This window comes from Coenobita brevimanus, chromosome 23 (assembly GCF_032717465.1).
Source record: "Coenobita brevimanus isolate Jiangsu-jjx chromosome 23, ASM3271746v2, whole genome shotgun sequence".
Lineage (NCBI taxonomy): Eukaryota > Metazoa > Arthropoda > Malacostraca > Decapoda > Coenobitidae > Coenobita > Coenobita brevimanus.
Window position 1 is genome coordinate 2038642 of NC_136976.1, and position 25359 is coordinate 2064000.

Consider the following 25359-nt stretch of genomic DNA (forward strand, 5'->3'; position numbering starts at 1 on the left):
GGGGCACTAACCCTCCGCCAACCCACTTATTGACAAGTAAGGAACATGTACATAACAATAATAATAATAATAATAATAAACAATAACAATAACTAACAATAATAACAATAATAAACTTGTAAATCTAGTGCTATACTCTAACTCCCGACACGAGTAATATATTTCAAAAAGCGGCCTAGTGATTTGAACTCACAGCGATATTTCTGGTGATCGCGGCTTTGCATTTCCTCCTCTGGTTGTTGTGAATGGAGAAAGACAGGTTTCCGTTCACTGGCTGGCCGAATGTGTAGCTGTGAAAAAAAGTAAAAAATAATGAAAAAAGTTAAAAGTAATGAAAAAGCAAAGTAAAAACTAAAAAAATAAAAATGAAAAAAGTCAAAAAAGGAAAAAAAGTGTAAAATGGAGGACAAAAAGGAAAAGTAGAAAAATATATAAAAAAAAAGGAACAAGTAAAAGAAAAAAAGGAAAAAAAAAGTAAAGGTGACCTTGTAAAAGTAAAAAAAGTGTAAGTAAAAAAGTAAAAAGTAAAACGAAAGGAAAAAAGTACAAAAAAGTTAAAAAAAAAGTCTAAATTAAAGTAAAAAAAACTATAGAGTAAAAAAATAAAATCTTAAGAAAAACAGTAAAAGTAAAAAATCCATTCTCTATTTTCGTTCCTTAAGGAGACCCCCTAACACATCTTCCTTGGCGATTTATCCTTTGACTCGGCTGGTCAGTATGATTCTGTACTGTATTTATGAACAGTAGGGCGATATTTGAATTATTCAATTAAAAAAAGGATAATAAGGTAACAATAAAAATAAATCGCTTAGGAAGTGGTGTTAGGGAGCTCCCTTAACCGACAGGTATACAGGCCCAATGAGACTCAGGTGATCTTAATTGTCTGACTTCAGGTGGAATGCAACTATAGAGTTCTTCCGAGCGTGAAGAGGTTAATGGTGACTGATGACAGACAGCTGGTGACAAAGAAATACTTGACAAGGTGCAGGTGGTGACATCAAGAAAAAAGACGACACGGTACAGGTGGTGAAGTCTACAAGGAAATCTCAGACTTACTTGGCACACACGGTAAAGGCGAAGGACTCATCAGTGGCCAGGATGTAGTCAGGGGCCTGGAGTGTGACCTCGAATCTGGGCAGCACGAAATCCTCCACCTTGAAGTTAGCGGTCATTACGCTTCCGCCGTACGGAGAGCGAGAGCTGATGGTGTAGCGACCCTGGATTGAGGAGATGTAATTAACCCCGTGTAATTAACTCCTATTTAACTCTGCCCTCATGTAATTTACTCCTATTCAACTCTGCCCTCTTGCAATTAACTCGTGTAATTTATTTTGATTTGCAGTTAGAACAAGGCGTGGAAAGCTTATGCGTTGATTCCCCCATCCTCTTTTGTAGCGCGTATTTTGAATTTTTGAGCAAGACATGTGAAGATTGTACCGATTTATTCTTGTACTTCCTATGAAAAAAATCTTTGGCTCATATTCTTCTAACATTAGATTTGAACTAATTTTTGTCCTTCCTGGAAAAAGAGCATGATTATTTCCCTCTCAACATTATTTTTGTACTCAATTTTTTCCTTCCTATATAAACAGACAATAGCTATAAAAAAATGTCCTCTCCCAACACCAGATCTGTTTTTGCTGAAAGACATTGAAATCATACTCTCTCTTTTTCATCTTACAAAAAAAAACAGCTCGTGATCATTTTTCATATATATTTTTTTCTTTTTTGAGTACAAGACATTCTCCTTGCCTTTCCTACTAAAAAAAAGATCGACGTGGGACTGAACATAGGTCTCTTTTTGAGTTAGTCTTACACGAGTTATTTTCAGATCACGCGATAGCCTTGTTGAATGCCCTGGAGCGGAAAATCTTTATCTATCTATGTATTGCCAGACGCCTTTATCCGGCACGGGGTGGCCACGAACAAACCGCCTCCACGTCGCCCTGTCCCCCGCCATTTCACAGCCCTGCACCCAACCCACACACCCCTCTCTCTCATATACCTCTCCACTCCATCCCTCCATCTCATCCTCGGCCTTTTCCTCTAAATAAGATGAGAGTTGTGGTGCAAAACAGCAAGACTTTCGGTAAAGCTGTACTTGAAGAACATCACCAGAATGAGATTTTTAGGAGAGTTTATTACCTGATTTGTGTTCTCAGGTTATGCTTCATTGTGACTACCGTTTCCTGATCGTAGTTATTTTTTTTCTTATTTCCTGTCTTCTTATCAACTATGGCCAACAATTAACGCCGATTTTGTATGTAAGCAAGACTGAACTTTGAAGATAAGTTATTAATGAAACCTTGTACACGCAACCACAGGGGATCCTATAGTTTACAGTGCACATTTGGTCCAGATCGATGTCCTCTGAGGGGATCTTATAAATTCATGTTAACCACTGCTTTGGCCCAGTCTGCCAGGCTTCATTCAGAGGCATATTCTAAGCTGCTTTTGAAACTTCACAGCATCTCTAAGTTTCTTCTGCACATCACCCCATTATCTTATGTGCTTTGGCCAGTCTCGAGACATTGCTGCCACGCCCCATAGAAGGACAAGCGCCTGTGTCATTATACTACAAAAGAGCAGGCAAGCGTGAAGATGCTGGACAAACATTTGGACGGTAATAAGGGAAGAAGCAACTTGTATCTCAAAGGAAGTGTACAGACTAAAGTGAATTTAATTAAAAATAAGTTTCTGGTGATGTACCCTAAAGTATAACAATGAAGTACTTTAGTTTGCCGTTACACACAGGAGAGAAATTTTGAATAAAACCAAGATGCACCACTTCTTGCATGACACTCTGCAGTTTGTACAATTTAGGGCAATCTTCCGGGTGGCATAGGAGTCTAATACTTGTTACCACTTTAAATATTACACCTTTATATTCATTTTGTTATATATCTAAAGAATCCACAGTTTGCCCCAGTAACGCTCAGGAAGCAAAAGTAAGATGTAAAATGCATAACTTGTCGCAAAGGAAGAAGTGCTATGAATTCCAAGCCTGCAGACACACGTCCCCCAGCCCTGCACCTCCCCCGTAAACCTCATAAATGCCAGGGCGAACTTAGCCTCAGATTACCTTCTCTGGTTCATCGGCGAGGCGGAAGTCAAGGTGGATGATGCCGGCAGAGTTGTCCACATTCTTCCACTGCGCGATCCTGGTGCGCGATGGAGTGGTGACCCAAATCTCAGGGTACTGTGGGAACACTTTGGTGAAGCTGCTGCGTTTCTCATTTTGTACAGATATGAGGATACATTACAAACAAGCACGGGTATTCAGTAAACCAATCAAGCACTGATAAAACTAAAACAAGGTGCTGATTTATTCGATTAATGCTCAAGACCCCAGTATAATGTAGAAAAAATCTGGTAATACTGCAGTCTTTGTTGTCTTCTCCAGATAAAATCCTACTACGTAAATGTGCATAGGTAATAAATTAACCAGCAAACTCTACTGAACCTAAACTGTTAATGACTGCATAGATAAACAAAGGGAAGAAGTGCGGGAGGCTACAGTTCCTAAAAATAATTCACAGCTTCAAGGGTAGCAAGCAAAAGGAAGGCACAGTGAAGCCCATCCAGTATTTTACATGGGAGTCGCATCTACACAGGTACCAGGGAAAACTAGCTGATAACCTTTCATCATCTAATACATATACAACTCCCAGGTACACAGGTAACATATAAAGGGAAGACTTATTCAAGACTCTCCAGCATCCAACAAACTCCCAGCTGCACAGGTAAAAGGCAAAGGGAGCACAGACCATCTAGTGTCTTAAAGAAAAAAACAAAAAATCGACACATGGACAAGCAAAATGGAGACTTACTAAAAATCTGACCTCTAAAAAAAAAATCTTAGGACCATTTGGCGGCTAACCTGTTCAGTGGAGACAGCAATTTCCGGTCCAACCACAGTAAGGGCGCGTATCTGGACCAGCTGGCCGGGTTCGTAGAGGTACTTGTCCGTTTGCAGGAAGGTCTGGGCGTTGTGGACCTTCATGCTGACCCGCGTCGTATGGTTGACCTTGGAGCCACCTGCCGTCCCAGTCACACTCAGCTCGGGACTGTAAATCTTCGTCACCGGCACATTCACCTCATGACAGTTTCCACTCACTCCTGCAGGTACGAAAAGGAGATTAACTACCAAGGGCGCTGGTGGAAATGAAGAGGGCGGCTTAGATTAATGCCTTACCACCATAAGTAAATTTTGCAAGGTCTCTAACTTTCCCCTGACTTTGTGTATATCTGATTTAAGAGAATTATTAGCTGGTTCCCCGAGGCTTTGCAGTCGTCCCACACGCCACACCTTCACATAACACCGGCACTAATACCCACCTTCCGAATGCATGCTTGGGCTGGCTCATACTGGTGTAGTGGAAGTGGTGGGGTTATTTATATGGCAAGATTTCGTGGACGACCAGTAAAGTCCGTTTTAACGAAATTCAAATCAAACTGCCCCCTACCCCAGCCTGCGATCGAACTCATGTCTATTCGAACAAGGACAACTCCTCTAACCACTGGGCATAACTGATAATTCTGGGGCCATTGCAATAGCAGTTAAATATCGGGAATTATTTGGTTTTGTCAGGGTGGCACCCAAGGGGGGGGGACCCTCCCCGCAAAACTGGGTCAGGCAACACGCTGACCCAGTTCCCTCTTCCCCAACTTAAATCGCGCCAACTTTAAATTTTTTCAGGGAGGCGACGCAAGCCCCACCCATACCTCTCAAGTCAGGAGAGGCCTCAGTACTTGCCCTATATACGGACAGTAGCGCGAGATCCTTGACAAGGCTATTCAACTTTGGGATTCCATATTTTCCTTCTAGGTGGCCTGCTCACTAAGGTAGCTACCTCTTTCCTACCCTGCTGGATCGTTGTTGGCCTAAGTAGCTCATCCACCATTTGACTTTCTTCCCGTCTTGCGGCGCTTCTAACCACCATCCTCGCTGCTTAGGACAGTGGGTTTGCGGCTTAGTCTCAGGCTTTGATTATGAAACCGGTAATACTAGACTTCATGTAACGAGTAGTAGAAGAATGTATGACCCAAGAGATTAAATGTAAAGATACGTGAAGGGACTGAAGCTGTAAAAATGGACCAAACAGCAACGCACCAGCTGGGACGTCGATGGTCTGGGTGAGGATGGGCTCTGGCTTAGGCTCCTCTGGGGACGACGATCCAATAGGCGAAAACCTGTCCGCCTCCTCCAGGGCTATGGTGATGCTACCTGCCGGAGCTGTAGCCTCCTGCACCTGCACACACACCTGGGCCGTGGAGTTGGACACCCAGCGGCGGGGCGTGGTGATGAGGTAACCCCTGAAGGAAAGAAAAAAAATAGCAACAAAACTCCTGTCTACTTTCTTGCAATGAGGTACCCCTGGAGGGAAAAAATATATATATATCAACAAAGGTCCTGTCTGTCTACTTTCTTGCAATGACGTAGCCCCTGGAGGAAAAAAAATTGGCCACAAAAGTCCTGTCTACTCTCTTTTGGCGGGATGGAGGTGGTAAAGCCCCTGGGAAAAGAATAAAAGATCCTAGACTGACAGCAATGAAAGTCCGGTCAACTCTTCCAGTGGGGGTGGTGAGGAGGCCCGTGAGAAAGTAAACTCTAGTCAGCAGAGAGAGAGAGAGAGAGAGAGAGAGAGAGAGAGAGAGAGGCGAAAGTGTAGGCTCTGGAAAAGAATATTATGTACAGTCTTAGACAAAAGTTAGTGTATTTTTCACCCCTTTCTCACCTTCCTCTGCTGGCTAATATTTCAAAGTTCGTTCACCCATCGGCAGAGAATAGTAATGATGCAGCCTCCAAAAAGTACAATAGCCCTACTAGGAGAAGAATTAAGATGGGGAGAATACCATACCACGGACATGACATTAGAAGAAGAGGAAAGAGGAAGTGAGGGAGTTTGAGAATGAGCGAGTTAGCGAGAAAATGAGTGACAGAAAACGGATGAGTGAATGAGAGTTATGGTGGGGTTGCTCTAACACGAAGGATGAATTTCTAGCCTGGATGGAGCTTAACACGAAGGCCGCTATAAAAATAAAGACAGTATGGTGCCGCGGGGAATACGTGGACCCTGCCTCTTCTACCTCCTCTTACCCTCTTACATAAAGCCTCTTGCATAATCTTCCCTCCTCTCTCCGCCCTACACGTCCGAAATACGTATCTACAGCGTCCTTCTTCCACTTCTACGGGTCATTTTTGTGTTCCAAGGACGGCTCTGCTTTATTAGTGAACGGGTTTTACTTGTATTTCCGCTCTAGATATGAATACGTGGGATAGGAGAGTTCGTGGTGCCTCTTCCTTAGCGATTTAATATGCACATTACACCTAAGTATCCCCTTGTATCATACCAAAGAAAACGTAGTAGAAATAAATAGGTAACACTATGAAGGTTTAACAGGCGTAATAAATCGCTATGAAAAAGGTGTTAAGTAGCCTCCAATGTCGCCTGGGATACGGCTCAGTCTCGCCTCACGCCACCATCATCTATCCTAACCTTGCCAGTGCTCATACAAGGCTGACCGTGGGCGTGTACGTGAGCGTGTCCGTGTGTGTGTGCATGGCTGAGTGACACGTACATCAGGGAAAATTTATGTTGTGTTATTTCTATGTTATTTGTTATTTATACGTGCAGAAGCTGGTGGTTTGGGAGGCAGGGAGATGATTGTGTGATTGTGGGATGGGCTGGTTGTTTGGCGGGGGGACTGGCGAGATTCTTATCCTTGTGCGAGGTCTGAGAATAGCAAATTATAAACCTCATTCCCCCTAATATAAATACCAATACTAATACTGTGACTTAAAATATAATAGATGAAAACCCAATAGAGACAGACCTACGTGCAAGGAAATGCCTACGTATACATAATTATAGACATGAAAAGCCTAGAAGGAAAAGAAAAAAATTGCTCAGGAGGGGTACGATCTCCTAAATGGTCAATACAGCTCAAATCCCACGAAGATAATTGTGATCTATGGATTTCATACATTAACATTACAGACCAGAAAATGACAAGGGAAGGCTTATGTTTACAAGTTTACCACAGAGGAAGAAAATAGCATCTTTCAAGAGCGATCGTCCTTGGTGTCAAACTCTGCCGCTTGTATTGTGCACCAATGATTTTGTGATAGACTGTACCTTTAAATCTATCTCTACTTCCTTATGTATGTATGTATGTATGTATGCATGAACATAGGATTCCCGGTCAGGAGCGTAAAAAACATTTGTACACACGCGTGGAATGTCTCTCTCTCCTCTGTGATAGATTAAACCTGCTCTGTCACTTGCCGAGTTGCATGAGGCTGAGTAATAATCCTATGTGTTGTGACTGAAATACATGATCCCATAATGTATTTACCTGGTTCGACAAAAATTCAGGTGGGTCCGCTTTTACCATGCGGTGGTGTAGTAGCGGTACCTGACTTATCAAGAAGTCTAGGGTTCGATTCCAGGTAAGGAACGTAAAAAGGTTTATGTGCTAGTATATGCAAATATATGTGTAATTATGCACAATGGAGTTTTATAGATACTAAGGGATATTTATATAGATTATTTTGGTACATTAAAGGTGTCATCAATAACAGTAAATCGTGTATTAAACGCAGTATTTCGCAAACATGCCTTACCTGATGGTGAGAACAGTGACACCTGCCTGCTAAGGTTAGGTTGTTCCCTAATCATGTCCCCTCCCTCTTCCTGGTGCCAATCAGCATCACCACCACCATTCCCCTCCCCCCTACCGCTCCACCGTGTGTATAACCTGGTGCTTTAGAGAATGTCAGGGCACTGGAGCGAAAGAAGTATTGTGGCCATTTGACCGTCGCGTTATCAAAGGTCACTACACTTTATCTAGATTATGTCCGGGGCTTCCCTACCATTCACAGCCTCTGACACGCTGGTCACTCTTGATTAGGGAGAGGAGGGAGGGAGAAAAGGAAAATGGCAGGAAAAAACGTGGGGCGTAACCCTGATTTCCAGTTTCGTTCATTTGTGGACGCGCTGCGATTGTATGTTACGAAGAAATAATTCATAACCTTTGGCAATACCTGTCGGTTGAGGTAATGTGTTTATAATTTTAGGAACACAATGAAACACTTGTGCGCTGCAACATATAATCTGCCGTACCTCTTTCTTTCTACCACTCAACATTCCCCGCTTATTCAGCCATTTTCCCCCACCCCCACCCATCCCACAGCTCTCCTACACCCACAATACAGCGCGCCATACGTTGACAGATTTCCATTTCACTTTACTTCATCCGGTTCTCGAGTCTATTATATTCATGGCACACAAACTGGAGAGGCGACGGGACTTTTGGTAGTAACTGTACCGTGCGTGCTTGCGAGTGTGCGTGTGCGTGTGGACATGACTCTCCTGTGTTTGCGTGAGGCTGGCTACGTGGCGATGATCAATGCCACTTTAGTCATAACGGGAAGCGGAAATCCGGTGGCGTGGGGTGTTCCCGTCCACTATGTATGCATGCAAGTGTGTGTATAGTATGAATGTATGGATGTGAAGGACGAACGTGGAAATGCATGAATGTGGAAACGGGTGAATGTGGATACGGGTAAATGTGGATACGGGTGAACGTGGAAATGCGTGAACGTGGAAATGCATGAACGTGGAAATGCATGAATGTGGAAATGCATGAATGTGGAAATGCATGAATGTGGAAATGCATGAATGTGGAAATGCATGAATGTGGAAATGTACAGATGTGGAAAATGGATGGATGTGGAAGATGGATGGATGTGGAAGATGGATGGATGGATGTGGGAAATGGATGAATGTAAAAATGGATGGTTATGGAACATGGATAGATGTGGAAAATGGATGTGTTATCTCCCCCTCCCCCCCCAAAAAAAAAAAAAAAACTGCGCGGTGCTAGACATGACGACACTGACCAAGAATTCGTCATTACGGACACTACCCAATGACCACGGCGTTCACTTCTACGAAACAGTTTATAAGTTTTCCACAGCCTGGTGAGTAAGAGTGAGAGAGTGACAGTGACAGTAAGTGAGCGAGTGAAAGCAAGTGAGAGAGCGAGCGAGTGAAAGCAAGTGAGAGAGAGAGCGAGCGAGTGGTACGTTGGGCTGGCAATTTTCACTTAAGTATCCCCTACAAAAAGACTAAGTAACCCTGCTGGGGGAACAGGGTGAAGGGGGCAAAAAAGTTTACCAGCCTGAGCGGCCACGAATCGACCCCGAGTTCTTCCCGTTTCGAGTTGCATGAGCGAACCACTACCCTACCAGCTACTCCCTCAGGCCACGCAAGCAAACGTCATGCAAGGAATCAATAACACAATCACGTTCACGAATGCAGTGTGTGTGTGTGTGTGTGTGTGTGTGTGTGTGTGTGTGTGTGTGTGTGTGTGTGTGTGAAGTTCTACATGATCTGAGAAAGAAGAAGGGAGAGCGACGCCTTCACGAGATGTCACAGTTAACCAGACGGCTCCGCTGCCTGATTTTCCACCTCATTCCTTCCCTATCATTCAAAAGGAGGATGGTGACCCGAGAAAAGGGACAGTTTCAGCCTGCAGTTCACGGGGTTCAGGTCCAGATGAACCAGGGTGGAACAAGAACACGGAACAAAAACAACTACGAACCTAAACCTGACCTTGGGCGTAGAGTTGCATCACGACACGAACAAGGAAGACAAAACAGGAAATGACGACAACACACTGAGGTGCTAATTAGGACTTCCAGGTGTGAAATAGGTGTTTTACTCTGAAGATACAACACTTCCAGGCCGACTTGGACCCTCTTCACTTACCAAAATCACACATACATACTCCCTGTCCCCTCTCGTGACTTAGAATTTGATTTACAAGAAACATAGGAAGCTTGTGCAGTTATTTTCTTGTATTTCCTGCAAAAAGGTAACTCGCGATAACCCGCCTCTTGTAAACGTGATTTGGTTTTGCAGGAAAGATAAGGGAAGATTTACACCCCCACTGTCTTTACTAAAAATGCTTTCGTTCCCAGAGACAGCAACAGGGCTCTTCCTCCCTCCCTCCCTCCCCCTCTCTCTCTCTCTCTCTCTCTCTCTCTCTCTCTCTCTCTCTCTCTCTCTCCGTTATACTGCCTAATTCTGGAGAGCATCATTATCCTTCCAGACACTGCTGACGTCATGCGCTATTGATGTCAACACAATAGGTGATTCTTATGCTGTACACCGAATGTAAACTGGTTGGTACACAGGAGTAGGTACACCCATCCTCCCCTTCATTCCATCATTCCCCTCCCATTCCCCCCACTCCCATTTGTCCCCCCCCTCACTCCCCTTCCCCCTCCCCTCACTCCCATCTCCCCCTTCCCTCACTCCCATCTCCCCCTTCCCTCACTCCCATCTCCCCCTTCCCTCACTCCCATCTCCCCCTTCCCCTTCGCCTTCCCACTCCATCCCTCCCCCACTCCAAGCATAACTATCAGCAGTCACGCACCCTCTCGCACCCCCTCAGTATTCCCACCCCATCTGTAATTTCTTTCGAATTTCTCAACGGCTTTTTACATTTTTTTTTTTTTAATTAAGTGAACTGCGCTGCGAGACCTATTATGAATTCGTGGTTAAGATTAATAGCTTTAAGGTTAGCGTCTCCTTGATTACTAGTCGAACTGATCATGTGTGTACTTTTATATCAACTGAAATATGTGTAATTCACCGGGTCGGTCAGGATCACTTGATGGTCGTGATCGTCAGCTTTTACCCTCCCGGAAGGGAGCTGAGAGCTCATATAGTCCGATCTAAGGGCAAGGCTGTGACCTTCACACGCACACACCCGTCCCCTTGCTCAAGGGGGACAGTAACCACCCACTTCGTCAGTGAAACTTTTCGCAACCTGAGCGAGGCGCGAACTCCCGTCCACCAGTTGGCAAGCGAAAGCGTTACCACTGCACCAGCGAGCGGTGTGTGTGTGTGTGTGTGTGAGAGAGAGAGAGAGAGAGGACGCCTAGTAGTCACTGAAATGTACAGTAAGAGAGAGAGAGAGAGAGAGAGAGAGAGAGAGAGAGAGAGAGAGAGAGAGAGAAAGCGTAGTACTCAAGGACGCTCCTACCTCGTTAACTAAAGGTCGCCGACCATAATTCAACCCTGATTTAGTAGTCACGTTCTGGGAGTGGCACAGCCCCATCAGGTAAAAAAAAATAGTAACCAAGGAGACTCATTCCCACGTCATAACTAAGGGTCGTATTTTTAAACCCAAAGGAGAGGCGTGGGACGCAGGCAAACTGATAGAAAAAAAAATGAAGTGCTTTATAGTTATGGAATGTATTTGGCCTTCCTGTGTAGCTGCTGACTGCATTTTGAAAGATGGGATGCAGGCTAACCTTACGGAATCACAAGAGATCCATAAATGAGTAAAAAAAAAAAAAAATAGAAGTTTGAATTCCACATTTGGGGTTTGCATTCCACTCTAGGGGTTTGCATTCCACACGAGGGGGTTTGAATTCCACACTAGGGGGTTTGAATTCCACACTAGGGGGTTTGAATTCCACACTAGGGGGTTTGGATTCCACACTAGGGGGTTTGGATTCCACACTGCGATTCAAGCCTAAGCATATCTCAAATCTCGCCAACTTTGATGTGGGCGTGTTCCAAACCTCCCCCCGCCCCCTCCAAAATATAAATAAACAAAATATAAAATAAAAATAAAAGGTCCCAAGCTCATCATGGCAAAGGGAATATGGTTACTCCAGTCGAGGCAAAAGTTCGTTAGTACAATCATGGGAAAAGGTCTTCTCCTACGCCACTCCGTTTATGTCCGTCACTTTCCACCCTGACATCAAGAGCATCATCTGGGCGGAGAAACACCAAACCTCTCACAGCTTAGAAATAAGAGTCAGTAGAGGAATGTCAGAAGCAGAGGGAAGTCAGCAGAAGAGGTGAAACTTAGCGCTTCTTTCGCTTTCCTCCCGAACATGTATCAAAGACTCTATGGGCAGGGAAACCTAAGCCTCTCTCAGCTTAGAAATACTAGCCAGCAGACGACAGTAGTAGTAGTAGTAGTAGTAGTAGTAGTAGTAGTAGTAGTAAAATATTACACTGACTTCTATACCTACTGACGGAAAAACATACCAAGCCCTTTTCTCAGTTTAATATTTGAGGAAAGTGAAAAGTAGAAGGGTGAAATAGTAGGCAAACGTTTGTATCCACGAGCAGGCATACCGAAACCTCTTTCAGTTAAGGAATACTAGCCAGCAGAGGGATGTAGAGGGGGTGAAATATTAGGCAAACTTCTGTCATACATGGGTAGAGAAACATAACGAACCTCCCATCTTTCAAATATTACCCAGGAGAGGAAAGCAGGCAAGAGATGGTGAAATATTACACGAACTTTAGCCAGAAGAGGAAAGCAGGAAGCAAAGGCAGCGAAAGAGACTAACTTTTGTCCCAGGCTGTCCATGCATGCCAGGGCGGGGAAGAGGAAGGGTGGAAGCAAGGAAATGACAGACTGTGGCAGAAATTACACGGAAAATAGCTGGCTAAGGACACGGGCAATCAGACGAGGCAAAGCTGAAGGTAGCAGTGGAATTCAGAGCCGTGGGTCCGTGGTAAAGAAAAACTAACCTATTTCTACGACTAAAACCAAAAATATCTCCATACCATATGCTTACCCCGTTTCTCTGTCGCATTTCGTGTGTGTGGTGTGACTGCGTGTGATTGCTTGCGTGTTTTATTCCCTCGGTGTTTGTCAGCTTGAGATAAAAACATACAAACGATCCCACCCGCAACTTTAGCCCAAGAAATTTTATGAATAACGTTCCTCTATGTCCCTGAGGAGCGTCAAGGAACTGTCTCTAGGAAGTGGAGTCACCTGGATTAGTCCCTTCAAGCCAGGGTGACGTGTGGAGGGATACAGTATATACGAGGATTGCTGGGGCCTTAGGGAACGGGCTGCGAAACCTATGCCCAGAGTCCGAAAAAAAGGAAAGAAAAATCGTCCACTCCACCCACCAATTGCTTTTGAGTTGCGGGGACAGCTCAGCACAACCCTTTCAGTCCGATAGCGTATCAATTCCCGCCATCTCCAAACGCGTCACCGGATTTAAGGGATTACTAGAATATTCTCTACATTAATTTACTATCCCTTTAACATTATTTATCCTTTTTTTTTGGGTCTATAATTACGACAGTCTATAATATACAGTCACCAGCCGTCTCCTTCCTCTGCCAGTATGACAAGCGATTTCAGTGTTGACGTGTCTGGAAGCGGACGTGAAGGTACGAACCCCTCTCGACCCGCATTTATAGAGGATCTGAACCAATTTCCACAACAAACAAGTTTCCGTAACAATTATGGAGAAACCCTACGTCATTTTTTTTTTTTTTTCATTCTAGTTTCCTGTTATTGAGAAATACTTTGTTATTTTCCACTTATTTTTAACTGTCGTTCTATTTTCCTTAACATTTTAGTGTTTGGCGGTTTGAATTCTTGTTTTCGTTAACGATCACGAAGCCGTGTTGTCATTTTTCTTATTTTTCGTTCTAGTTTACATTAAATGGAATATGCCATTGTTTTATATCTTCATTATTTTCAGTTCATTCTCGTTTCAGAAATACTTATCAGTAGGGTAATTCTTTCATTTTTCATTGATATTCCACTTATATTTAGCTATGAAGTGACAGCTGCGATAGTAAAAATGAAGGAATTAAGGAAATATTAACGGAAATATAAATGATAATACGGAAATATAAACGGAAACACGGAAGGCAATAGGGAAATAGAAATACGGTAATAAATACGGAAATACGGAAATAGAAGGAAATACAGGGAAATGAAGGAAATAACGGAAATACAGGGAAATGAAGGAAATAACGGAAATACAGGGAAATGAAGGAAATAACGGAAAAACACGCAAGTAATGCAATAGGGTAATAAAATAAAGGCAATAAATACGGAAATAAGGAAATAAACAAGGAAGTAATTACGGAAATAAAGGAAAAATAAGCAACCTCATTCATAAAAATGCTAATTACGTTTATAAATAAGATCAGTTTTTCTGCCTCTACCGTCTCTTCCCTCAGCAACACATCCCAGGGTCGTACGTGAGATCTGAGGAGACGCAACACCTTTCCCTGAGAGATTTATTTTGCCTTGTACACTTCTATATCTCATGCTTTTTGTCTACCTTCAATGCATCAATAAAATACAAGAGGTACTGTGTAAAAATTCAAAATAAATCGCTATGGAAGGGGTGTTAAGATTCCCGACGTTCTCTTGTGTGCTTTTTATAGTTTTAATGTATCAATAAACACAAGTGGATATCGAGGTGTAATATGTAGAATAAATCGCCAAGAAAAAAGTGTTAGGGAATTTCGGAAGCTGCCTAGAGATACGTCCTTCGTTTCTTTTTTTTTTTACCTGGCCATTAATAGCTTTATCAACTTCATCAGCGCCTCACCTGTCCCACCCACACCTTATCTTTCCCAGCAAATATACCTTTTTATTGAATTTTATTAGTAAAGAGGAAGATACGAGCGAGTCATAGGAGCCACGGACGCCTTACCACCTGCCTTCTTAATTATTATCTTTATTTTTACTGGGAGTTTGATTTTATATTTTTAACAACTGGGAGTGATTTCTTTTTAACTGGTACGTGTTTATGATTCTGGTTTTTATCACAGCCCTCTCACGGTGGGGACAGCTCCTGGCTCTCTACACCAGTCAAGGCTAGATTTTTATCATTACATTTATGCAGCCGACAGTGACTAACGGCAGCACGACTCATTTCAATATTTATCATCAAATATACCTTTTAACACCTCAACTTTAGTATGCAGGTATCCAATTAGGTTTCACAGGTAGGCAACATTTATTTACGACTATCTAGCATTTTACTATGTAGTTTTACGCCACGTAGTCCTAAATTTAGAGGAAAAATTGAATAGCCGCCTTTCCCGGTGACCCCTTGCGTAGCACTAAACGCTCGACGCCTTGATATGTAGCGCAGTTGTGACTCTCACCACAGCGGGTTTATGATTTTGCTTTACTAGGCCTCAGCTTTATTTAACGAGTTTTTATTTATTTTTTATGGTTTACTAGGCCTTTTTGGAGTTTTATTAATATAGATCAGGACAACCGTAAGAGCATCGTCACTCTGGTAATGCTTATTCGTTTTTATTTTGAATTTAGGTCGCGATGGTTTTATGTTCCACGTCAAAGAAGCTTTATATACCAAAATCACTAGTCAGTTACTTCTTATATTATCACGGCTTTATATTCTGCAGCATATATTATAAAGCTATCTATTGCCAGACGCCTCAATCCCGTAATAAGTGGCCACAAACAAATCGCCTCCATGTCGCACTGTCCCCCGCCATTTCACTGTCCTCCTCCCAGCTCACCCTCCCTCTCATCTCTCTCCATCCCTTAATCGCATCCTCGGCCTCCCTCTCCCTCTCCATCCCTCCACGACGGGTATATTCCACATCATATAGTCTCCCTTTTAAAGTCTGTTCGAGTTCTATAGGAGACTGTGGCATTATATTCCGAATCAAGTGCTTGTTGGAGTTCACTATTTACAGAAGTCCCTAACTGCTTTATGTTCATTACCTTTGCCTCTTATGCGTTTCTGGAGTTTTATTGTTCAGGTTTGATCAATGGGGCTGTATCAGTGTGCCAGAACAACTACCCAGCGTCCATTGTCAAGTACCCCGCCCCATCTAACCGGTCAGTCCAAGGTAAGCTACTCTTTCCTCGTCACCAAGGCCTCATCCGTCACCTCTGGGGCTTTATAGCACCTCGGCGGCTCTGTAGTACCTCTTCCTACCTCAGTATTAACACTGCTTAAGCGAAGGTGTTAGCAAGTCTTTAAAATCTGGCGCGCATTACTGGAACACCTTTAATTTAAGTGTGATCAGCTTTCATCCCCCGAAAACTAAAAAAATCACCGATTCAAACGATAATACAGACCAGCCGAGTTTCCGGTCCACACGAAAAGTCAAAATTTTCTTCATAACATGTTTGCTACAGTCGAGGACAAAAGTTTGCATCACATTTTCCCTCTTCTACACATCGGTAATATTTCTGAGGTGATTTAGGCTTGAGTTAGTTTCTCAATCCGAATGCGCAAGGGAGGAAAGTGTCCGCCCTGCCTGTAACTGAAGCAGACGAAGCCAAAGAGGAATTTATTGTTCCTGACTATTATTGTTACATTATTATTATTATTATTTATTATTATTATTATTTTACACTGTTCTCCCCTTTACCCATACTCTCCCAGCAGGCTTCATCTTACCACTCGACATTCATCGCTCTTTTCCCAGTCAGTGCTCAGTCATCTTTGCCAACTAACTCACTCCACCCTCTCGGCTCCCACCAAACCCGCCCAGTTGTGGTGTTATGAGAAGCTGTGACACGTAGGACTGCTGGATGTTAGGGAAACGACTGTGTAATCTATGCCTAGAGTCTGAAAAAGGTAGTGTGCCAGGAAAAGGCGTAAGAGTAAATATGATTACCCTCCCTAAGCCTTAATTTCCATACTACGCAGCTCCGGTAGGAATTAAGTAGCCCACGATGATATGAAAAGGATAGCACAGGAAGGACGAATGCTGGAGGGCTGATTCGGACTAAAAAGGAGGTGATTAAGTTCTCAATTGACAACCTGTAAAAAAAAAAAAAAATCTAAACAAAAAGCAAGATAATGGCTTCACTGCGTCGAGTTAATGTTGGGGAGGGAGGGCGAGAGGAAGGGCAAGGATAAGTCGGACCGTGAAGTGTGTTACGATTTCCTCCATTTGCCACAGTACCTGGAACACACCCGGTTATCTGAAATTATCTCCTGTCGTGTCCTTAGTAAAGTTTCAACCAGCAAAGGAATTGAAAAAGTTACACAATCTTGGAATCTTACTGTTTAGCCAAATAATAAAAAACGAGATGAAACGATACGTGACCGAAACCTCAATATTGATCAGTGTTTAGATTCGGCTCCAAAAGAAATGTAAACAATTCTTCTTTTTTTTTCTAGTCAATTCTTCACTTCTTCCAGACGAGCGATGTGAAGTGTCGAAATATCTTGTTCGTTAGATGCGTTAAGTTAGAAATCAACACGAAGGTATGTGGAGAGAGAGAGAGAGAGGGAGAGGGAGAGAGAGAGAGAGAGAGAGGGAGAGAGGTAGGCTAGGGGTAGAGAGAGGGAGGGAGAGAGAGAGAGGAGCACAATGTCTAAATTACTATACTCTTTCTTCTAACCTGGCCTAAAACTGCCATATCTTCATCTTTCATGCCGAGTTGCAACAACAGATTAATTCAGCAATACGCTGCTAGTCAGATGCGCTATGGAAAGGATGTCGAGCCGTAGTATTGTCTTTTTCTGCCACCGAGCTACGTGAAATAAGCAGCTAAAGGACGAAAATCTGGGCCAAGTTAAAGTGAAAGACGTGAAGTACAGCAGAAGGGCAAAAGAATTTCAGGTGTGTGTGTGTGTGTGTGTGTGTGTGAACGATGTGGGAGGGTGCAGAGGGCGAGAGGGGGCAGCAGGAGCAGGTAATCTAAGTGTAAGTGTGGGCAATGAACACTGTGGGCAATGAACACTGTGGGCAATGAACACTGTGGGCAATGAACACTGTGGGCAATGAACACTGTGGGCAATGAACACTGTGGGCAATGAACACTGTGGGCAATGAACACTGTGGGCAATGAACACTGTGGGCAATGAACACTGTGGGCAATGAACACTGTGGGCAATGAACACTGTGGGCAATGAACACTGTGGGCAATGAACACTGTGGGCAATGAACACTGTGGGCAATGAACACTGTGCAGGAGGGGCGCGGTGGAGTGAAGGATCAGGTAGACGACCAGCCTCACCAAGGTCAGGGTAGGGTAGCGACATGCACGCCAGGGCAGGTATTGTTGTCATGACGGCCTGAAGGTGCACCCCTGGGACCCCTGCCACCCCCTGCCTCACCTTGCCTCACCTCAACCTCACACCTGTCCCCCCAACCAACCTCAACCTCACACCTGTCCCCCCAACCAACCTCAACCTCACACCTGTCTCCCCAACCAACCTCAACCTCACACCTGTCTCCCCAACCAACCTCAACCTCACACCTGTCTCCCCAACCAACCTCAACCTCACACCTGTCTCCCCAACCAACCTCAACCTCACACCTGTCTCCCCAACCAACCTCAACCTCACACCTGTCTCCCCAACCAACCTCAACCTCACACCTGTCTCCCCAACCAACCTCAACCTCACACCTGTCTCCCCAACCAACCTCAACCTCACACCTGTCTCCCCAACCAACCTCAACCTCACACCTGTCTCCCCAACCAACCTCAACCTCACACCTGTCTCACCACCACCAACCTCAACCTCACACCTGTCTCACCACCACCAACCTCAACCTCACACCTGTCTCACCACCACCAACCTCAACCTCACACCTGTCTCACCACCACCAACCTCAACCTCACACCTGTCTCACCACCACCAACCTCAACCTCACACCTGTCTCCCCAACCAACCTCAACCTCACACCTGTCTCCCCAACCAACCTCAACCTCACCTGTCTCCCCAACCAACCTCAACCTCACACCTGTCTCCCCAACCAACCTCAACCTCACCTGTCTCCCCAACCAACCTCAACCTCACACCTGTCTCACCACCAACCTCAAACCTGCCTCACCACCAACCTCAAACCTGCCTCACCTTCCCTCACCTCAACCTCACACCTGTCTCCCCAACCAACCTCAACCTCACACCAACCTCTACTTAAACTTCCAAACCTCCCTTCAACCCCACATCAACCTCAGTCCCATCTCAGCCTCTGCAACTGCTGATCAATGCAACTGTTATTCGTGATTGACAGGGGTACTCGTCGTCTCTTCCATCGCCAAACCAGGAAGCAAAATTAACAAAAGCATGCATAGAGACTGACATTAAAAAAAAAGGCCTAAAAAAAGGAGTGAAAAAAAATATATACATGCTAGTATGAAAGACGTATTTAAAGTGCTGTAATTACCCCCATCGTTTGCAGTAAAAGTATATTCAGTTTAGGAGAAATTAGTTTTTTTTTTTTTAGGCTTGCTATCATTACTTTCCATCAGGGGAGGCTTCAGCACCCTTCCCCGAGGCTGCCCTTCTCGCCAAGGTCGGGTCACCTGCACCACACCTCGTCTCGCTAAAGGGTCTTGCGAGGCCGGGGAGGGAAGAGGGCGGGGAGGGAAGAGGGCGGGGAGGGAAGAGGGCGGGGAGGGGAGAGGGAGGCTGGATCTTAAATTTATGAGGATATTCACTTCTCCCCTCCACTAACCCTGCATCATCCCCTCCACTGTCTCCCCACCACTTCCCTCCTCTCCCCTCTCATGTCCCCTCCAGTCTCCCCACCACTTCCCTCCTCTCCCCTCTCATGTCCCCTCCACTGTCTCCCCACCACTTCCCTCCTCTCCCCTCTCATGTCCCCTCCATCTCCACTCCTCTCCCCTCCACCTTACCTCCCCGGGACGTCATCTTCGCCCCCCTCGTCTCACCTCTCACCCCTCGTCTACACCACTCCTCTCAGCCTTTGTCTCTTCCTTTTTTTGCATTAAGAAAACTACCAGACGATTTTCCTCCGCTGGGAGTGAGCCACAAGGCCTTTATAATACTAGTACCATCAACTCTCATCGTCGGGACAACTCTAGTATTGAAAATCAGTTAAAGCCAGACGATTTAATTCAGCTGGGTGGGGTGAAGGCTAGACTAGTTACGTAACTATGGGTTGGTTTGGTGCATAAATTAACGCAAAACAGAGAATCAACATTGCTTATCAGGCGTTAGGTGTGTATATTTGCTTCTCACGTATGTCAGGTTTGCTTATCTTGCGCACAAATTTGCGTACCTCTTACCTTGACTGAAGCATACGGGCGTTAGAGCAGACTTCCGTAACAAGGCCTCACTTCCTCGTTGCGAAATCTTGCTTGTTTTGGTATTTACACCTTCCCTATTTCACTCCGGTGGCTTATAATACCGATGATATTCTGTTCTTATTTCCTATCTCCAGACGGTAAGAGTGAAGTGAGAACAGACCTCTTGGTGAAGGATTAAATGCAACTCGGTCTCTATTAGTAAATATATTAAAGGAGAATCGGTCAAGAGAAAAATATGGCTCTATCAACCCTTCCATCAAAAGCACTCATGGGCGTGGCGTTTAATTTTTATCTGTAGGTTTTATTTACCCTAACCCCTTGAGACTCCCGCCCACCCCATATAGGCCTATCTCCACCCAAGGACACGTTCCCTTCCTCCTCCCTTCTCCCCATCCACCCATTCTACCCATTCCTTCCTTTTCTCCACGCCTCCCCATCTCCCTCCGTCCCTTCCTCAGCTCCTTCCTCCTACATTCCCTTCCTTCATCCTCCCTCCCATTTCCTTCCTACTTCCCTCCCTCCCTCCCCCTCATCCTTTTTTCTCTTCCACCCTTTATTGCAGTTTTCCTTCCTCCCTTCCAACCCTTTCCTTCCTTCACCCTTCCCTGGTATTTCCCACTTCCTCCCTTCCCTCCAATCACCCTCCCCCTCTGCCTTCTTCCTTCTCTCCGCACCCTTCCTTTCCACCTCCCTGTACCTCTCAATCTTTCTCCATCTCTCCTTCCCTCCTCCCTCTCCCACATCCCTCCCCCCACCCGTCACGTGAGGGCCAAGGGAAGTAGCAACAGAGGCCGCCTGACACTTCGGCCTTGACTGGGGGTTTTTACGTGTGATAGACTATCCCGGGAAACCTCACCTTCATCCCCTCCATCACCACACCTGGCCACGTCATTACACTGCACCCATCCTCCGACTCCACCTCATTCCACTCATTTTACTCCACCACACACCACATCATCCCATCCCATCCCATCCTTCCCTCACCTCAACACCTTACTTCACTCCTCACTTCCACCCAACACGCTCCACAGCATCCCACACCACCCTCACCCCTACCCCACCCCTTATCCCACCCCACCTCATCCTTCACTTCAACTCACCTCACAAAGGAGTACAAAGGAAGGCAAACATCAATAGTGTAAAATGTAGGCTTGCTGGGCCTAAAGGAACGGGCTCTCTGTTTTACGTCCATAGTTTGGGGAAGAAAAAATAAAGTGGACTCGATGGCATATGGAGAGAGAGAGAGAGAGAGAGAGAGAGAGGGGGGGAGGGGGGGACATTTACATCTGAAGGCTGGGTTGATGCAAGGGATGGCGTCATAGCATAGACCCGCCTACTGTGTGCTCAAGACATTTTTTAGCGCATGTAGCAATTCGCGGTTCCCTAGCAACAGTCCCGTCGCTGTGCTAAAATTTCATCCTTTATTGCTGCATCGTTTATTATTGCACACACTGTTGCCACACGCCTTAATCTCGTAAGGGGTAGCCACAAACAAATCGCCCGCATACTCAGCTTTATTAGTTTTTCCAGTTGTGCTACATTCGGTTTTGATGAGCAATAACAAACACTGGCTCAATAATTCACTCTCAGATAAACACAGTCCCTTGGTGTTACTTGTGTTAAAGAGTTGTGCCGGCCTTGAGGAGGGTTGAATGTACGCTTAGTTATTCACGGTTTTAATGCCTTAGTCTTTCCAGTAGTCTATTTTGCTCTCTCTCTCTCTCTCTCTCTCTCTCTCTCTCTCTCTCCACGTTCACATTAAACATGCACGTCACGACAACTCTACCTTGCACCTTAATTAATCACGTACGAAGTGACAGTGAAGAGGTCAAATGTTAAACCTCTCCCTCGTTGGCATGCAAACCTTAGCACTTCTTCCTTGGCGGTTTATTATGTATATCTTACTATTCTCTTACCCCATTTTCACTATCTAGTTTATATGTGCATCCGTAGCAAACGAAGTTATTAGCCCTCTCATGGTTGGAAGAAGTCGTGTCCTATTTCACTTAACCCTTTAGTGCCAAAGTTCCTGTGAGGGGGATCTTGCTGGGAGGGCATTCAGCGTACTGTCCTCCGCCTACTGGCTCATAGATGCCAAGCTTAGATCGTCCCCTGTAATTCCCCTTCTATATCACCTTTCGAAAATTTAGCCCTGTCGTTTGTCATAGACCCAGGGTAGCGATGAGTAAAATATGGTGCCTCTGAGAATGTTACAAGCAGCAACGGAAAAATATTATTCTTAACATCAAGCAGCATGACACAGCGATGAGCCAAGGAGAAGGAGTGGTGAGGAAAAGCATGAACTCAAATATGCAAGAGTCCTTCTGTGTGAGTCGCTCTTTGCCATACACTTCTCATCGATTTTAGAGAGAGAGTATTAAAGTGACCCAGAAATATACGATCAGTGATAATGGTTTAAATGTTAGACTTTCTCTTGCCGGACGCCTTTATCCCATACGGGGTGGCCATAATCAAATCGCCTCCACGTTGCCCTGTCCCCTCGCCATTTCACTGCCCTGCTCCCAACTCACACACCCCTCTCATATACCTCTCCACTCCATCCCTCCATCTCATCCTCGGCCTCCCCCTCCCTCTTCCCCCCTCCAGCTTACTCACACACACACACGCTCCTCGTTTGTTTTACCTCTACCATCATGCACTCAATGCTCAAAAGAAAACAGTGACAGTACGAAAAACAAGACTGTCACTAAGCTGCCTTTTGGGGACCCGCTTATCAACAAATGGGTTAGTGACAAAAACAAAGCTGACAGTGATAGTTATGTTTATGGGGACTTGTTTAAGGTCAAATTGGCTAGGATTCTTTATAAATACGAGTCAGGGAGGATTACACAGGATTACACAGGAAAGCAAACAGCAACAGACCTTATGGTCCTTTCGAGGCTGCTTGTTAGAGAAAACTATGACTACAAGATCTAACTCTACATGCTGAAGGATAAGGATAGTAAAGCAAGAAGGCTCCCCCCACCACCAAACCCTCCAGGAAAAAAGTGAGAAAAACCACCATGCAGCATGGAAAAACTGACATGGAAATTTTATAGGAAACACTGGAAAGGAAAAGTCACATTCTATAATACTTTATCTATAAGCTACCCGATAGAGTAACCTGAAAGAGAAAGTAAACAAATAAAATAATAGTTACGGCATGACATCACAAACCGGTACATCGAGTTAATGAGAAGTCTGTGGACATAATGTGGAAGCTACACACTGCACAGTGTGGATGTTTAGGGGTGGTGTGGCAGCCTTGCCTGGCGCTTTTAAGGTAGGCAGCAGTCAATCAGGCCCTAGCTCCGTTTGCTCCACTGAGACAAGGAACTCTCCCATGTGAGACAAGTACACAAGTTTCATCCTGAAGCAGTGACCCCTGGTACATTAAAAAAATCCCAATGGTGGTCACTTGACTAACATGGAGGAAGACGAGGAGGAGGAAGACGAGGAGGAGGAAGACGAGGAGGAGGAAGACGAGGAGGAGGAAGACGAGGAGGAGGAAGACGAGGAGGAGGAAGACGAGGAGGAGGAAGACGAGGAGGAGGAAGACGAGGAGGAGGAAGACGAGGAGGAGGAAGACGAGGAGGAGGAAGACGAGGAGGAGGAAGACGAGGAGGAGGAAGACGAGGAGGAGGAAGACGAGGAGGAGGAAGACGAGGAGGAGGAAGACGAGGAGGAGGAAGACGAGGAGGAGGAAGACGAGGAGGAGGAAGACGAGGAGGAGGAAGACGAGGAGGAGGAAGAAGAGGAGGAGGAGGAGGAGGAGGAGGAGGAGGAGGAAGAGGAAGAGGAAGAGGAAGAGGAGGAGGAAGAGGAAGAGGAGGAGGAGGAGGAAGAAGAGGAGGAGGAAGAAGAGGTTAGGATACTTTACTGAGGTTGTTACTGTGTTTACTCCAACCTAACATTCATAACCGTCTCCAGCTCTATTGATGGCCAAGGTTAGACTGGAGGGCTGATTTGACTAGTCACCAAGGAGACTCATCCGTACCACAAAGATTGAATTTAATGCATCTACCACTCAGTCAAGATAGTTGGCCAGTTCCGTCAAATGAAAACAACTATCAATATCTAAACACCTGTCATGGGGTGAAGGATGGATGGGGGAGCGAAGGAAGAGGGTGAAGGATGTACGGGGGAGCGAAGGAAGGGGGTGAAGGATGTATAGGGTAGAGAAGGAAGAGGGGGCGTGAGGGATTACGTCAGTCCAAGGCCAAGGCTGGGCAAGACAAAGGGTAGTGAGTGACAGGGATGAATATGGCGTGGAGAGAGAGAGAGAGAGAGAGAGAGAGAGAGGTGTTGTTGAGAGGGGTACGAACGTCACTGATATTTTCCTTAATTTGCTTATTCTTTGTAGCTCCAGACGTCTTTACACCACTTAAAACATCCACTTAATCATTGTAAACAGGGGCTAGGGTACAACAAACCTAGTCCACCAGTCTGATCACTTCAAGACCTCGACTTCTTCCAGTTCAGAGTTGGACACGCTAACCAGTGCATCACCCCGCTCCCCATGCATGAATAGATAGATAAATTTCTCGTATTAAGGGACTCCCTATCACCACCACCTCAGCGATTTATTCCATACACCTTTATAAAGTTGATGCAGACTGTCGATTTTAAAGCTAAGTGAATTTTTAGTAATATGGAAAATAAATCGCTAAAGAAGAGGTGCTACGAATGATACAGGATTATTTAACGTGCTATTACATTCTTATTAATGACATTCAAAAGGTCTAAAAATTACCAAAGGTCAAAATCTTTATTCATACAATTAAATATTCATTTGTGCTTCATCTATTATTATTATTATTATTATTATATTATTATTTCCCTTCTCCAGTCAATTACATTCACCTCGGCGCAAACCTGTAGGGGGCAAGTGAAAGCAAGGGTCACGAGCTTAGACGTGAAATCGGCGAGTGTGATGCAGCCTCCAAAATGTCACTATTTATAAGGAACTTGGACAATTATGCAACCTATCTAGCCTTCCTCTATGACTGCTAACCGCATTCACTAGTAGGGGATGCAGGCTAAATATACGTAATAACCCCAAGCGCTCCATAAATGACCAAAAATTAGAGGTTGGCACTCGCATTTTGCAGTCAAAGGTTCAGGCATAAAGACTCCCATTTCTGACCCCCTCAAAATCGAAGTCTTCCTTGATCGAAAAGTCTGGAGGTAGAGTGTTTTCGCGTGACAGAACTGGCCCACTTCCTACCAGAATGGAAAGTAGGGGTTGCATGGAATTCTAAGCCTTATTCAGTAGCAATGTAAACTAGTCATATCGATCCTTCAATCCGACAACACCTGGCCATCAAGAGAGCTTCAAGGAGTTATGGATGTTAGTCAGGTTGGAGCAAACGCAACTACACCAAGAGCAAACGCAACTACACCAAGAGCAAACGCAACTACACCAAGAGCAAACGCAACTACACCAAGAGCAAACGCAACTATAAGAGCGCACGCAACTACACAAAGAGCAAACACTATACAAAC

General features: G+C 44.9%; 1 protein-coding gene across 1 annotated transcript in view; it reads right to left on the reverse strand.

Annotated features, from left to right (window-relative positions):
* LOC145392925 (alpha-1-inhibitor 3-like) overlaps nucleotides 1–25359 on the reverse strand; it is a 55694-nt gene that overhangs the window by 23642 nt on the left and 6693 nt on the right. The window contains exons 2-6 of the mRNA XM_080267210.1: nucleotides 5114–5316; nucleotides 3881–4119; nucleotides 3083–3199; nucleotides 1057–1217; nucleotides 194–290 (exon numbers count right to left, since the gene is read on the reverse strand). Of these exons, the coding sequence (XP_080123336.1) occupies nucleotides 194–290; nucleotides 1057–1217; nucleotides 3083–3199; nucleotides 3881–4119; nucleotides 5114–5316 (817 nt within the window). The remainder of the gene's footprint in view (nucleotides 1–193; nucleotides 291–1056; nucleotides 1218–3082; nucleotides 3200–3880; nucleotides 4120–5113; nucleotides 5317–25359) is intronic.